Source organism: Heterocephalus glaber, unplaced genomic scaffold, assembly GCF_053883595.1.
Source record: "Heterocephalus glaber isolate CG9 unplaced genomic scaffold, H.glaber_assembly_v1.0 deba00001805, whole genome shotgun sequence".
Lineage (NCBI taxonomy): Eukaryota > Metazoa > Chordata > Mammalia > Rodentia > Bathyergidae > Heterocephalus > Heterocephalus glaber.
This window is the reverse complement of record NW_028258480.1, coordinates 837,902-853,334: the sequence shown is the minus strand read 5'-3', so window position 1 is coordinate 853,334 and position 15,433 is coordinate 837,902. Positions and strand designations below refer to the sequence as shown.

The following is a 15,433-nucleotide window of genomic DNA, read 5'->3' as shown; positions in this document are numbered from 1 at the left end:
TTTTAAAATCCTCAAGGGACTATATAAAGAATACAGTATAAATCTCCCCACTTTCTCTGTACAAATTATGGTGAGACAATATTTATAGGTAGGTTACAATCTGCATTTGTTAAGTAAAAATAAATCTTGGGTTTTATGGAGATTAGTATCTTACTAATGTGGGAAAATATTTTTATTTATTGCTCTTTTCTAGTCAAGTGATGATATTTTTTGATCCTCCAAAAACCCATTATTGTATGAAACCCTTATGATGAATATGAGAAAATCAAATAATGAAGACCTAGTACTTTACACTCATATGAAACTTCCTTTAAAAAACTGGGAGAGTGGGATCAGGTTGGTACAGAAGCCACATTTACATATCTGTGCTTTTTAAAACAAAAATTCCATTAGTGGGTTAATGACACCAAAAAATGGGAATTAAACCACCACAGATGTGTGCCTTGCTCATAAACTGTTCAAATGCTTCCATCCCGAGAAGGATTTCTGCCATCTAAAACATTCCACCATCATTTAACTTCATAGTGCTTGCTTTATCTGAAGTTATATGTGTAGCTTTGCCTATGAGCTTCATATCTCTTCCCTCTACACTGCAAAGTAAGCTGGGTGAGGATGCAGAATTTATTTATTGCTGTCTTCATGTGCTACAATAGAACTATTTCAGTCTTGGGGGGGTACATGAATAAATACTGTATGCAGATATATAGCTCCTAAGCAGCGAGAACAATTCTAGATTTGATATAGTTTTAGTTATGTACTGAGAGATAAATTTCAGAACTGTGGTTTGCTGCAAAAGCAGTGAATAGAGATAACTTTTGGCCTTTAGTGGAGTCTGTCACTGAAGGTTCATCTTTTATTCTGTGCCTAGAACATAGGATATCACAGCAGAAGGAACCAGGGAAAGATAAACTATGTGATTTATCTACATTGAAGATGTAAACAATTCGCTGATGTGCATGTCTTATTTTCTTAACTTTTACATTATTTTTCCCATGAAATTTGGGGCAAACAGCAAATTCACAGAGTACTAAAAAAGAGAGATATAAATGGGAGAATGTACATGAAAATGAACTATATATTTATATTATTCATACAAATATTTGGGAGAAAAGAGTGTATGGGTGCCCGTATTTGAGATAAAGACCAGAAGGATGACAGAGAGCACTTGCAGGAACAAACCCCCTGTGACGAATGTGATCTTTATCTACAACTAAAATGAACCAATAAAATTAATTTTAAAAAATGGGAGAGAAAGACTGATGCCTCTGTTGAAAAAAGAAAAAAGTCTCACAGATAAATAGACAAGTTAGTGAACAGGAGATCAAATAAGATAAATGCAGAATTGAGAAATAAAGAACTTTTCATGTCCTCTGTCACTTTCGGTTTTCAAGGGATAGGAAAATGCCCTCCCGGAACCACACCCCAGCAATGGGGTTCATCCTCCTGGGCCTCACAGACGACCCTGTGCTGGAGGAGCTGCTCTTCACCGTGTTCCTGCTGGTCTACCTGCTCACGCTGGCAGGAAATCTGTGCATGATCCTGCTCATCAGGACCAGCGCCCACCTCCAGACCCCCATGTACTTCTTCCTCGGCCACCTCTCCTTCGTGGACATTTGCTACTCTTCCAACATCACTCCAAACATGCTGCACAGTTTCCTCTCTGGGCACAAGAGCATCTCCTGGGCAGGCTGCTTCATGCAGTGCCTTCTCTTCATCGCCCTGGTCATCACCGAGTTCTTCCTTCTGGCAGCCATGGCCCTGGACCGCTATGTGGCCATCTGCAGCCCTCTGCACTACAGTAGCAGAATGTCCAGGGCCATCTGCGTCTCCCTGGTCTCCTTCCCCTATCTCTTCGGCTTCCTCAACGGCCTCTCTCAGGCCCTGCTGACTTTCCGTTTGTCCTTCTGCGGCTCCCTGGAGATCAATCACTTCTACTGTGCGGACCCTCCTCTCCTGCTGCTGGCCTGCTCTGACACCCGCATCAAAGAGATGGCCATGTTCGTCATTGCCGGCTTCACTCTGTCCAGCTCTCTCTCCATCATTCTTCTGTCCTACGTTTTCATTTTTGCAGCCATCCTGAGGATGCGTTCTGCAGAAGGCAGGCACAAAGCCTTTTCCACTTGTGGTTCCCACCTGACCACGGTCGCCATCTTTTATGGGACCCTGTTCTGCATGTACTTAAGACCTCTGTCAGAGAAGTCTATGGCAGAGTCTAAAGTGATTGCAGTGTTTTATGCTTTTTTGAGCCCAATGCTGAACCCGTTGATCTATAGCCTAAGGAACAAGGATGTGATCCGGGCCATGCAGCACTTGGTCAGAGGAAAGTTTTTTTCAAAAAATTGCAGTTTAGTGTGTGTTGTGGACTTGTAACCACTGAGTGTCCTGATGATGATGTGAATTCATAGTGATAAAATGAGTACTCTGGGATCAGGACTTGTTTATCATCCTGAACTCTCACTGGAAATTGTATTCATTTACTCTTGAAAATAGAATGTTGAAGGGAAATTTTTTTATTTTTTATTAAAAAAAATTTTTTTGGTATTCTTTTTTGGGGATCAAACTCGGGACCTTGCACTTGCGAGGCAGGCACTGGAACCACTGAGCTAAATCCCCTGCCCAAGGGAAAATATTTTAATAGAAGCTGCTATATTGGATTTGTAAAATTTATTTTTGTAAAGAAATCCCAAATAGTCACATTATTATGTTAGAATTTCATTCAATAAGTCCATCTAGATGTTGTGATAAAAATCTGTGAATATTTAAGTTTTAAAAATTTATTACAGCAGAAGAAACATTACAGTTCTTCCCCATCAGCATAGCTCTCTTGCTCAGGGCCAACTTCCCATCTTTCTTGCCACCTTCTGAAACTGTTCTGAAAGTCACCTTTTGAGAAGCTTTTACTACAAGTTGTGAAGAAAAATATGGTGAATGCTGCTGCTCCCAAGCATTATCCCATAAAAACGTAGGCTTCTAGAAATATTAACAGTGGTATTTATGTTTTTATATTTATGCATTCATAACTAGGAAAGTTCCCAATGACTGACTGGTACTTTAATTTATTGATTTTTCCAGGAAGAACATAGCATATAATTTTTGGATATCAATTTAACATAATATACTTTTCTATTTCATCATTTCACTTTAAGGATATGTTGACATGTTAAGAAATGTGCTTATTTCCATAGACATATTAGTTCTGCAACGCAGGTGCCTTCTCTTTCCGTAACAATGTTGGGCTTTGTGTTCTGTGCTGGAAACACACCCTTGCTCTGCACACTTGTCAGTGACCAGAGGATCACACAGGAGTGATTCATTCATCAGCTGATAAAACACAGTCCCCTCCCTAGCAGAGGAGGTTCTGGCCCTGAAGCATGAGAATACCAGTAGAGTTGCAGTGCTGGGATCACAGAGAGGACCACTGTTACCCAGGGACACCCTCTTGCATTAAAATGCCATGCAGCCATTAAAGTGAAGACATTCTCACGAGAGAAAGAACACGTCATGAAAACAGAAGGGAAAAGTAATATATACATTATGAAAACTTATAAAGTATAAGGACTGAGGAAGTGTAAAAATATTTTCTTTATATGTATATCCACATTTTTCATAAGAATTACTGTTATCACAACCAAGAAAACAAGCAATCACAAATAACATATTTCTAATATATTCTAAATCAGAAGATATAAACCAAATGTTCTTTGTTAATATTGGAATTTAAACATGTAAGTCGGAAAAAACAAATTCAAAACCTGATCTGTATCATTTAACTACTTGTCACCCACATACCTTCCAATTTAAGCTCCTCTATTTTTTTCTTCTTAAAAATGTTGCATTTCTGAATAAAGCTCTTTAGGGGTTGAAAAGCTATGTTTTGTGGGGTTTTCTTTTTTTGTTTGGATTTGTAGGGTTGGAACCAACAATGCCAATACCCTATCTACCATGTTTAAACATGGAGAAAAACTTGAATTTATGCTGTAAACCACTTTTCTAGAGGAAGTTCCTACAAATAAAGAATTTAAAAATAGTTTTGCTTGAGAGAAAATATCAACATCACCTTTGCCTCCACTTTATGACATGGCAAAAAAGTGAAAAGAATGAAAGCCGAGTTTCCATAAAGTATACCTGGTGCACAAATCCTGTCCAGCTAGACTTTGTATGCACTACACGTAGACACACACAGAATGATTGTGCACATTCTTCATGGAATAGAGGATGCAGGAAACTGGGATATCTAATTGGTGGTGGAGATTTTACACATCACGATATACACACATAAATTTAAAAGGAAGTAATAAAACTATGAAAATTCATCAGAAGCAATAACTTATACAGTAAAGATCTTGTTAAAATTGGGAAAAATTGCCTAAAGATTAAAAGATGGTGATACACAAAAATGTTTTATATCAATATTACATTACATTATGCACTTAAAGGAACAGATTTCAAAAGAATCATGTAATCCAGAGCGTATTTATGCTATAATTTAGTTGTGAAGCACTAAAATCACTTTTCAAGGGTATTATAAATGGCAGAGAAATATGTAAAATTATGTAACAAATAGTTACTAATAATGGTGTAGTGACAACATGATATTAATCTCCTCTGGAAAAATGGAACAAACTAATTTGGGAATTAGTAGCTCCCATTAAGAAGACAATTACTTTGATTAAAGAAAATTAATGAAGCAAATCACAGGCTCATAAAAATATGTGAAATATTTCTTTCTATGTTTAAATAATAAAACCCATATGCTTTTCAATTCAACATAAGTGGACATAAAATAGCAGAAAAGTAAAGTATAAAAAAATCAGCAATTATCAGTATAAGCATCATTTGGAAGAAAATAAAATTTTACTGAAGAAAATTGTACAACATATGTATGAATGGAAACCATTTTCTTATTCAGGGAATATTTTGCAAATCCCTTTGCTTTGCTCATCAACGTAGGTCAGAGACACTCAGTATTGATGAGCTAGGGAGAGAAAGGAAGACCTTGTTTGCCAACTATCTCAGTAGAAATTGGAAGCACACAGCACTGCTGAACTGGAAAGGTTGAGCTATTCCGCTGTTTATGGTCAGTCTTCATTCCAGTGATCACATTCACTATTTCATCAGACTGTTTTTGATCTCACACTAATCTGATACAAAGATATACTGTTTCTATCCCAGAGAATTCCATTCACTTAGAATAAACGAGGGACACTTGTTGATTCTTTTAAGATTTCCTTTTCTTACTTCAGTGGGAGACTGTAGATACTGAAGTTTTCTCCACTTTACTAAGGCTCCTAATAAACACTCCTCTCAAAGCCTGCTTCACATCCTTGTTGCTCAGGCTGTAGATAAATGGGTTCAGCATGGGGCTCACAAAAATACAAAACACTGCCACGATTTTCCCCTGCTCAACAGACTGCTTATTGGCTCATCTCAGATACATGCAGAAGAGGGGCCCATAGAACATGGAACCCGCTGTCAGATGAGAGCCACAGGTGGAGATGGCTTTGCACTGCCCTTTACTGGAACAGATCCTCAGGATAGTGATGAAGATGAAGACATAGGAGGTGAGGATGAAGAGCAGGGAACCTGTGAGGTTCAGCCCTGCTGACACAAACAGGGCAGTTTGCTTTACGTAAGTGTTGGAACGCATCAGCATTAAGAGTGGGGGGTCAGCACAGTAGAAATGGTTGATGGTGTTGGGTCCACAGAAGGACAGTTGAGAGGTCAGTATCACCTGCATGGTGCCCACTGTGGAGCCCCAGAGGTAGGGCAAGGTGACCAGGCAGAGGCAGATGGGCCTGGACATCTTGCTGCTGTAATGGAGGGGGTTGCAGATGGCCATGTACCTGTCATAGGCCATGGCACTGAGCATGTAATACTCAGTGAGGATCAGAGTCACAAACACAAAACACTGGGTCAGACACCCGGTGTAGGAGATGGTCTTCCTCTCAGATAAGAAATTGAGCAGCATCTGTGGGGAGACGTTAGTGGAATAGAAAATATCTACACATGCCAAGTGGGTGAGAAAAAAATACATGGGGGTTTGCAGCCTGGGAGTGAGTCTGATCAGAAAAATCATCCCAAAGTTTCCGGTGAGGGTGATGAGGTAAATTAGAAGAAACACCACAAAGAGAACAGGCTGCAGCTCCGGCTGGCTTATCAGTCCTAGCGGAATGAATTCAGTAGTTTCCTTGCCATTGCGTTTGGGATCTATCTTCACCCACATAGTCCCTAACAAAAACAAAATGAAGGTGTCAAGAAGAAAAAGAGAAACAAATTATGAACAATCTGAGAAGAGCTCAACTCAATGTGCAGCGATACAAACTGATTTTGAGAAAGAGGCTCATAGAGGTCATTTCCGTCAGACACGGAAGTCTCCATAGATACCGGAAGTGATTTGTGTCTATTAAAGCAGGAGGTAGGAGGGATTTTGGAGTTTTACATAAGCCTTACCTCCCATTTTGCAATTCTCACCTGGACACTGCTAATACATTAATTTTGCTCCTTATCGTCCCAACTGGACCATTGGTTCAAGACCCCTGTCGTCAAACTTGGGTACTGCCATAGTTTGAGAAGAGAATGTGGCCTATGGGTGATTGTAGACCTGTTTTATTGTCACCAGTAGGGCAAATTCTTTGTATATCAGGAGATCACATATTGCTTGAGAATCTGTTGTATACACATTCAGGTTCCATTTCTTCCTCATTTCTTACATATTTTCCAATAGCAAAGAACATCTCCTAGTTCCTTGGTTTTCTGTTTATTCCAATTCATTTTTTTCCCCAAAGGAACAACTACACATTCACTTAAATAAATTCTTTCTTGTCTCACAACACATTTTATGTCACAATAGCCCAATGTTTTCATATTCCATAATTATATTTCAACTTATCTCATGTCTTTAACTTCACCTCTTATATCTGAACCATGAGGAATTTTTGTCAAGCATGGTTTCTAAAAGTTACGTAGTGAGTATTAAAACTGCATAGCAGTTTCTTCACTACTGATCAGAGCTTAAAAAAAAATTACCCACATATCTAACCTATCTCAGTGGGTTTTCTGCTTCTACACTTAGAATCCTCTACTCCTTAGCACTAACTAGTAATCATTTATGAAAACAAAGCACATTATATTTCTGACTTTGTAAAATGGCCCAAGGTTTGCCATCACGCTCCTGCTAAATGTAAACATTTTACCGGGGACCTATATGGTGTCTTTCTACCCTGCTCTCCAAAATCTGCAATTCATATCTTCTTGTCCTGCCACTTTGGCCTTCTGGTTGTTCCTTGAATATGCTGAGCACACTCGCACTTAGTGTCCTTGCAGGTGATGGTCCCTCTGCCCTAAATATTCTATCCCCAGAGCTTTGAGTGATTTGTGAAGGTAAAATAACAACTGCACTTTAAACTAAGAACAAATAAATTATTCTGAGCCAAATATGAATGATCATGGCTTGGGAACACAAGTTCAAGTTACATCAAATAATATGTTCTATGTGATTTTTATGTGATGATCTTAAACCAATGACTTCAGGTAAAAGATGGTGGATGCATTATGCAGACACCCTGCATCAACACAGGGAAATCTCTGCTCTAGGGTTCATAGGTTGTTTTGCAGTATTTTTAGCTACAGGTTTGCTGGACATTAGGAGTAGGCTAAGCTTCAAAGTAGACTCAGAGGATTACCTAAAAGTCTTGAGACTGTCTGGCCAGCTGCAATGGTTAGAAATACCTGGCCACTTTTCATAAAGGCCTGAGATAGACTAAAGTAATTCTGGCTTTGGAAGTACACCTTCTCACAATCGATATCTACTGTCTACTCCAGGTCAAGCTGCCTGCAAGGTCTTTACACATCTTTATAGATGTGCCTTCTTCAAAGAGATTCAACTTCACAGACACATTTACTCACTTCAGATCTTTCTTCTAATAATGCTTCCTCTGAAACAGGCACTTCGGGGTGCTTATCTAAGTTACTTCCATTCCAATAACTCCTTCATCATGAACCATAATCTATTTTGCCTCCTGCCATTTAATGCTTCTGAAATTATTTATATGTTGGCAATCCCCTCCAAATGTTAGCTATATCCCTGCAGGAACTTTATTGATACCATATTTGCAGAACAAAGGAAGATGTCTGAATCAAAATATTCATTAATCATTAGTTGAATAAATTAATGAATCAATGATGTAACTTTTAAAATTCTCATCATCTTATTTTTCATGGAATGTAGATTTCTCATGGCTGTGATATTACCAATGGAATCTGAGTTACTATGAAAAACCCTGGCTACCTTGAGAAGAACATACAGGAGAAAACACAATTAGAGAAATTAGTTAGGGTACATTAAAATAATAAAACTGAAGCTAATGATGATTGACCTAAAGTCCAAGTAATGGGTTGTTAAATTGGTAGACTGAATTGCTGGAAGTTAGGTAAAAGTTGATCCTAGACTGCAAGAGAGAAATTCCTTTCATTACTACCACAAAATGTATAAGTACAAGAGAACAGAAACAATTCACATCTCCTAAAGTATATCTAGCATATGGTTTTACTAAAATTATTTATTCACATTTGCATCAGTGGTTATCAACCCAGACTTTATATTAGAACCAGGTGTAAAGCTTTTAAAAACAATGACTAGGAGTCTCAGCCCCAGGTAGGCAGAATATACACATTGCTATGATATTTTAAGTATATTTCCATTTCACTGTAATTCACAACAAACAACCAACAATTGAACTAGACAATTTAAATAACTAATGAAGCAGGCTTTCTCAATAAAAAATTCAGGTGATTTTACATTCTGGTTACATGCATTATTCCCTTATTATGGATTATTGAAATATTTTCATAAGGCTGCCGAAGTATAAATCTCACTGTCATCAATGCACATGAAATTTTTCTCCATAACTTCAGAAGTAGAAAAAACCCTAAGCCTCAGATTTTAGTCCTTATAGTATACTGTTGGCTCAAGAAAGCTTGGAAAGGGAATATAAGCTTCTCTACAACCTTACCTCAAGTTTTGCTGCACTCATGAAAAAGGAGGAAAGGAAAGAAAACATTTGTATCAACCACCACATTATCCTTTACTCTTATTTCATGCAGCCCAGGGTTTGATTTGTGTGATACACATGGAGAAACCCCAATTATGAAAGTAGAATTTGATCTAATTATGTTTCACATTAGAAGCTGATGAGAGGCCCGGAAGAGAAGGACTATTTTTTACCCTTCCCACTAAAATGTTCATACTTTTAAAAATGTGTATGTTTCATGGCTAAAGATGTCTAAGAATGTTTCAGTATCACATCGTATGCCATCAGCCACAGTGCCTTGAGCTGCCAACAGATGGACACACTCCTTATTGTTAAGATCCCTTCTCTTTAGTTAATGGGGCTCCTTTGTTTCAAGAGAGAGATAATGCCATGCCTGCCTGGCAAGTGTAAAGTCCTGAGTTCGATTCTTGGTACCAGAAAAAAAAAAGGAGAAATATGAATGAGAAAATGGGAGGAAGAACACCATCCCAATAAATGATAGTAATTCAGTTATGAAATCATTTTCAATTTAGGTAATAGAATTATTGAAGATAATTCTAAGCATTCTTAGTGTAGGAAAGAATTAACACTGTGTACACTGCAGGGGGAAACAGCAATTTTAATCCTTATACAGTCTTTTCTGAGAAGGTTGTTGACTCACGCTGACAGATCAACACAGTCTGTAGCAGTATTGACAAAGGACGCACAAAGCATAGTGTACTCCTCAGGATCGGTCAAAGTTACTGGCTTTGATGACCATGGGCACCACTTTGTCATCATTTTTCAGTGAAATTTGAAATGGACAGAAACCCAAGAGAAGCTCTTTGAAATGAGGGAGCAGATGGGTGCGTCATTATTTCCCTCTCTCCTTTTGTCTTACACTGATATTTAACCAAATGTGTTGACACTTTTGTCTCAGTGGAGATTGTATGAAATCATTAAAGGCTTACGAATTGGGAATACATCCTGTACCAAATTGTAAATTTTTCAGTTTGGAGAAGTAAACAGTTAATTAAAAAATGTACAATGTATGGACTGTTTGAAATCCAGGAGCTGGCTAGAGCTCAGCATGAAAGGCCAATCTAAATTTTATCTGAGTTGGGAGTAATGGATCCATGAATAAGCCTGGGATGATTGTAGTACCTGTCTCACCTCCTGACTCAGCGATAGTTACTTCTCTTTGTTGAGATCCGGGGACTGCTCCTGATAATGTTTTCTTTCTGTGACTATTGTAATGGTCGCTACAAATTCTGTTTTCATTGCAAAGAAGAAAACAACAAAAATGAAGCCCAATTTCTTAAGAACTCGTGAATTTCAGAACTTACCTGTGGAAGGATATTGATGTCTTTCCTTGCTAAAGTTTCTCAAAGTGGGAGCATTTTTACCTGAAGCGTTAGCCTTGAAATACTCATCCCTGATGAAGTAATCAAGCAATTGCCCAGGGGATACCTTCAAGGGCTCCCAGTGGAGGTGTTGACAAAGGCACAGTCACCAATAATGTGTTAATTTATGAAGTCATCAATAGTTGTATGTGTTGTATTTTGGTAAAAGCAAAGATACTGGTACTCATTTTTATGTTGAGATTATTCTAGGGCAGATGAAAAGATATTCTATTTTCTATAATCAGAAGACCATTGGGATAACTCAACTTGAATAGTGTTTTCTTCTTCTAAAGTCCCTTAGAGGTTTCCTCTGCACTTCTTTTGCATTAGTTGTTGCCTTCTATAACTTGTGTATGTCCTTCGTGGAATTGTAAAATGCTCTGAGAACAAAAGGAATGTCAGTTTCATCTTGATGTCCTCCTTGGAGATCTGCACATCCAGGTGGACACTTCCTGGAAGACTTGCTGGATGAATATCTGAATGCTGATAATCAGTTTAAGTGAGAACAAATTGACTAGCAAGTGGTGTAATTAGTTCATAAAATGAACTATTATAGACTACTTACATAAAATGTGTGGATGATACATACTTATTAGTTTACATAATACTCTCCCACATTTGCATTTGAAATCAAATAACACCCTAGTATTCCTTGGTTAGACTCACAATCAATTATGAATGACAACAATATAATAAAAATATGCTATGACTAACATACAGCACAATATAATCATCCTTTCCTGAACTAAATTCGTCATTAATCCTTTACATTAAAAAATTAGATTACATCAGAAAGAAATAAAACAACAGCTAGCAGTTTATTTTTAAATTTTTTTTAACAGTTTAACAATTTAACATAGGCATATTAATAACTAGAGAGAAAAAAGCAGGGAAATCTATGACTTTCCACAATGTTTCAAAGTCAACTTGTCTCAGTCTTTCAGCCTTCTGCTTTGGCTATAAACTGATTTGTTGGGCAAACAAAGCAAACTAATCCTTGGGCTCGGTTTCTTTAAGCAGTTCCTATGTGTGTCTGTATCAATATTCCCACTGTTTCTTTAGTTTTCATGTGTTATGGGTGATTACTTATATTTCTAGATTACCAACAAATTTCCAAAATTCATGTAGGAGTAAGATGGTGCCTAGGATATTGTGACTGGGATGTGCTATATGAGTGCAGTTAAATTCTCATGAGCTGACAGTCTAGGCAAGTTCTGAACACACAGAGGGGCCAAACCTAAAGGAGGTTTGTACTTCCTGTGAAAACCAGGATGCAAATCTGTTGGCTATGAAAATTGGCAGAGTGTAGGTGGCCAAAAAAGAGAATTGGCCTTGAGGTGCACTGTGTATGGTGAACGAGAGCAGAGGAAGCAATTAGACCCAGAGTAGCACAGGTATAGGGAGAGCCATAAGGCTTCATTCCACCCCACAGAGCTGGCTCAACCATCAAAGAAGAGGAAACATTGAAATATCAATGGCTTGAGAGGACAATGAGCCCAGAGAGATTATTTAAACCACTGCTATCTCTAAATTCAAAGCTACTCTTAAAGGAAAGTGAGAGTTCACATGTTCAAGTAACATGTAATTATGTCTTGATGTAATGACCTAGGTAATACAATAATTCAACTTATTTATCATAATTTTTAATAAACAGATAAGGGAAAACAGGCAAAAATTTATGTACCAGTTGCCATGAACATTCAAAGAATAAACAAAAGCACTTGACAAGATTGTCAGAATTCCTACACATGGTTTTAATTGGGTTCTGAATATGCTTTTCAGCCTAATTGTGTGTTTGAAATGGGTAAAGCACTGTGTGGTGGCATTATAGTATCTTAGATTAGGCAGCAATTAATTAGTCATGAAGCCACACTACTGCCAAATATTCATCCATGACATTAGTTATAAGAAACCGTTTTAAAGTGTGATATGAATGTTTTTACACTTAAAATAATAAAATGTTTGTTAGAGTATTTTGTATATGAGTTATGCAACTTTGAATTAAGTTTCCTACAACTCTCACATACTGCCTGCCTATAAAACCGGCACCATGGATGATGCCAAAACCTGCTGTCAGCTCGAGTAGTAGCCAGGGGATCTTGGATCATGGCTGATGAAGTCTCTGATGGCCTGGATGGCTGAACTCTGGGAAACAGTTCCTTCTTTGGCCCCAAAATAGCAGAGAAAACTGTGGATCCCTTTTCAAAGAAACAGCCTTCACTTTTGGAGGGTAAAGGGTAGAGTCTTTTTATTCTCCAGTAACACACTCAAGGCATTCTTTCAATTGTCCTGATGAAAAGTATTTGTCTTCTTTTAATGCTAATATTTTCAGGAACCAAGCTTTCTTGGTCCAAAATTATATTGGCCCCAATTTTAAAGGCTTTTCCTTTCTGGACACTAGCAAAAATTTTCAAATTACTTGACTTGGGTTTTTACTTTTGCTTCTCAGAGTAGAAATGGCTAAAAGCTGCTGGCCATGGCCATCAAAAAATCATCAACAATAGGTTCCTTTGGCATTTCCATTACTAGATTAATTAGTATGCAACTTTTAATCTTGATCTATTCTAAAGTCTACAAAATGTAGACAAATTTTCTGCCAGAGCATAAAACATATGGCTTGACATCCAAGTGCCAATGGCGATTTTCTCCTAGCTGAAACTCCTGAGCCTGCTCTTTACTGTCTGGATTTTTGTCAGCATTCTTGTCTTCTGAGCTCCAAAAAGTATCTTCCTTTCAGCTTGGCTAACAGCATTCTACAACTAATATCTGGAAACCTTTTCAGAAATCTCCCACAAACCAGTTCCAAAGGCTTCTTAAGCACATGTAAAGTAGTCACAGTGAGGGCATTGCATCTCTGCTAACAAAATCTGTCTCCATCACTTTCCTCATCACTAGAACAACGTACAAGTGCAGGAGAAGGGTCTGGCAGAGAGAAGCTGCCAACAGCATTGCAGCCAGAGATCAGAGAGAAAGTGAGGAGCCCAGGAGAGAGCTACGGCCTTGCAGGGCACATCTCCAGTGACTCCCTTCTTCCAGCCAGACCCCAACTCCAAAAGCAAATAAACAATGGCACCCACTCAGTTCAATCCTCTTGTGAAAGCCCGACCTATGAGAGGATGAAGACCTTGAGAGATGTGTAGATACTACCACAACCGCATAAACCATGATTTTGTTTATATGAAATGTAAATTTAGCAAAATAATACTGACCTAACTATATATGGAAAAGAAACATTAAAGTCATATTAACTTTTATTACAGAAAATAAGGAAAAAAGAGCCGGGCAGGGAAAAGTCAGACTTATAATATCTGACTGTGTGAAATATGAGAAAGAAATAATGTTATGTAAAGACTTATAAAGGATTACTTGTGGTTACAAAAGGGGTCTTTCAACTTAGTTCTGTTTTTGTCTGTATGGTGGAAATAGTTCATTGTAAAATCTAGTAAGTCAAACTTTAAATCTAATTTCAAAATTATAGAACAATTTAATTTCAAAGGGAAATCCAGGAAAAATTACAATGAAATATAAATCATTTTAAATATGTAAAACTGATAATCTTTAATCTTTTAAAAGATACAAACAAAAAAAGAGATAAAATAAAAAGCATATGCTTATATATACATAAATAACAAAATAAAGTTTATATCTTTCAATGAATACAAAATATATCACAATGATAAAATAGACCAAGCAAAGGATGTGGTTTTTCACAAGAGAAATTTGAAAAGCAATAGGCAAAAATATTTAGTAATAAATTTCACAGATACACATAAATATCCATACATACATATGGCTAAAGCATCACATTTACTATATTTAATTAACAATACAGGAAATGGTAATGAACAAGTGGAGGAGAGGCTGCATACTGACAGAAAGACATACTCATAACAAACACAAAGCCATTCTGTGGGAAAGTTGGCATTTTCATCAAAATCCCATAAAGGAGAGCTCCACTGGATCACAAATATCATTTGAATGATATACCTTAGAATAATACACCAAAAATATTTTCATTGCTATATAATTTGAAAAGGAAACAAAAAAACTCATCAATTTTGATTTGTTTCTGGAGTATTATGCATATCTCATTAATTGTCATTCTGATATAATTTAGTACCAGTTTGCATGCTATGGGTGTGAGTACGTGTTCTTTATTGACTGTAGAGAACAATGGAAGGGCTTCTGCTCTTGGCTTTGAATTTGTATGCTTCTTTGAAAATACTCACTGACATAACCCTGTGAATGCTGAGTGTGTTCTGTGTAATGATACAGACGTGCAAGTCTCATATGTGTATAATGAAAGACCACCAATAATTAATAAGAGAAAGTGATTTGTTAATTTACAGTGTGTTGTAGTCAGGGTTTTGGCAAGGGAATACATTTATTACAGGACACATAGTTTCTAAGATTATTTTATGATAATTACACAGTCAAATGCAAAGGAGTACAAGAGATTAACTGCACACTAAAGTCTCAAAGAATCCAGCCAAGGGCTTAGGTCCCAGCAATATCCCACACAAGTCCAGCTAAAGGCTTAGAGCTCAACACAATGTCCTCCACGAGTCCAGCCAGTGGCCTAGAGCCCACGGCAATGTCTCATGCTTGTCCATATTGAGGATCTGCACTGGGAAGGCTCAAAGACCAGTGGTGGAAGCCAGAAAACCTACACTGGTGAGATGAAGGATTTGTGGCACTAAGCTGAAGGATCCATATGGAAGCCAGGAAGGATCAGCAGCCATTCCCAGAGACAGTGAGGCCCTGAGCTTCTCCTCTGAGGAGAACAGCAGGAAAACCATCCTCAACAAGCTTCTCCTAGTAAATCAATAGTTCAAGACCTTCCCCTCCAGTTCTGTTTTTATGGCTATGGGTAACAGTCCTCAGGTGGATCCTCCTTGCCCAGATGATGCTGATTCAATTCAGGTGGGCGTTACAAGTTGACCATCAGTTAATCCACTACACAGTGCTCATTAAATGCTTAGATAAAAAAGGATGCTCTATATATTTGAGACCATGTCTACT

The 15,433-nt window shown here is 37.7% G+C and overlaps 1 protein-coding gene and 1 pseudogene across 1 annotated transcript; one reads left to right on the top strand and one right to left on the bottom strand.

Moving 5' to 3' along the window:
- Positions 1–1,401: 1,401 nt before the first annotated feature.
- Positions 1,402–2,370, top strand: LOC101717194 (olfactory receptor 5M10-like). Its single transcript, XM_004869881.2, has one exon. It carries the CDS (start codon positions 1,402–1,404, stop codon positions 2,368–2,370), a length of 969 nt encoding a protein of 322 aa, XP_004869938.2.
- A 2,869-nt stretch (positions 2,371–5,239) lies between these two features.
- On the bottom strand, positions 5,240–6,223 carry LOC101717542 (olfactory receptor 5M11-like; annotated as a pseudogene).
- Between the last annotated feature and the right edge of the window lie 9,210 nt (positions 6,224–15,433).

Excerpts from the sequence above, each read along its gene's own strand:
- LOC101717194 (XM_004869881.2), top strand. The coding sequence starts at position 1,402 with ATGCCCTCCCGGAACCACACCCCAGCAATGGGGTTCATCCTCCTGGGC.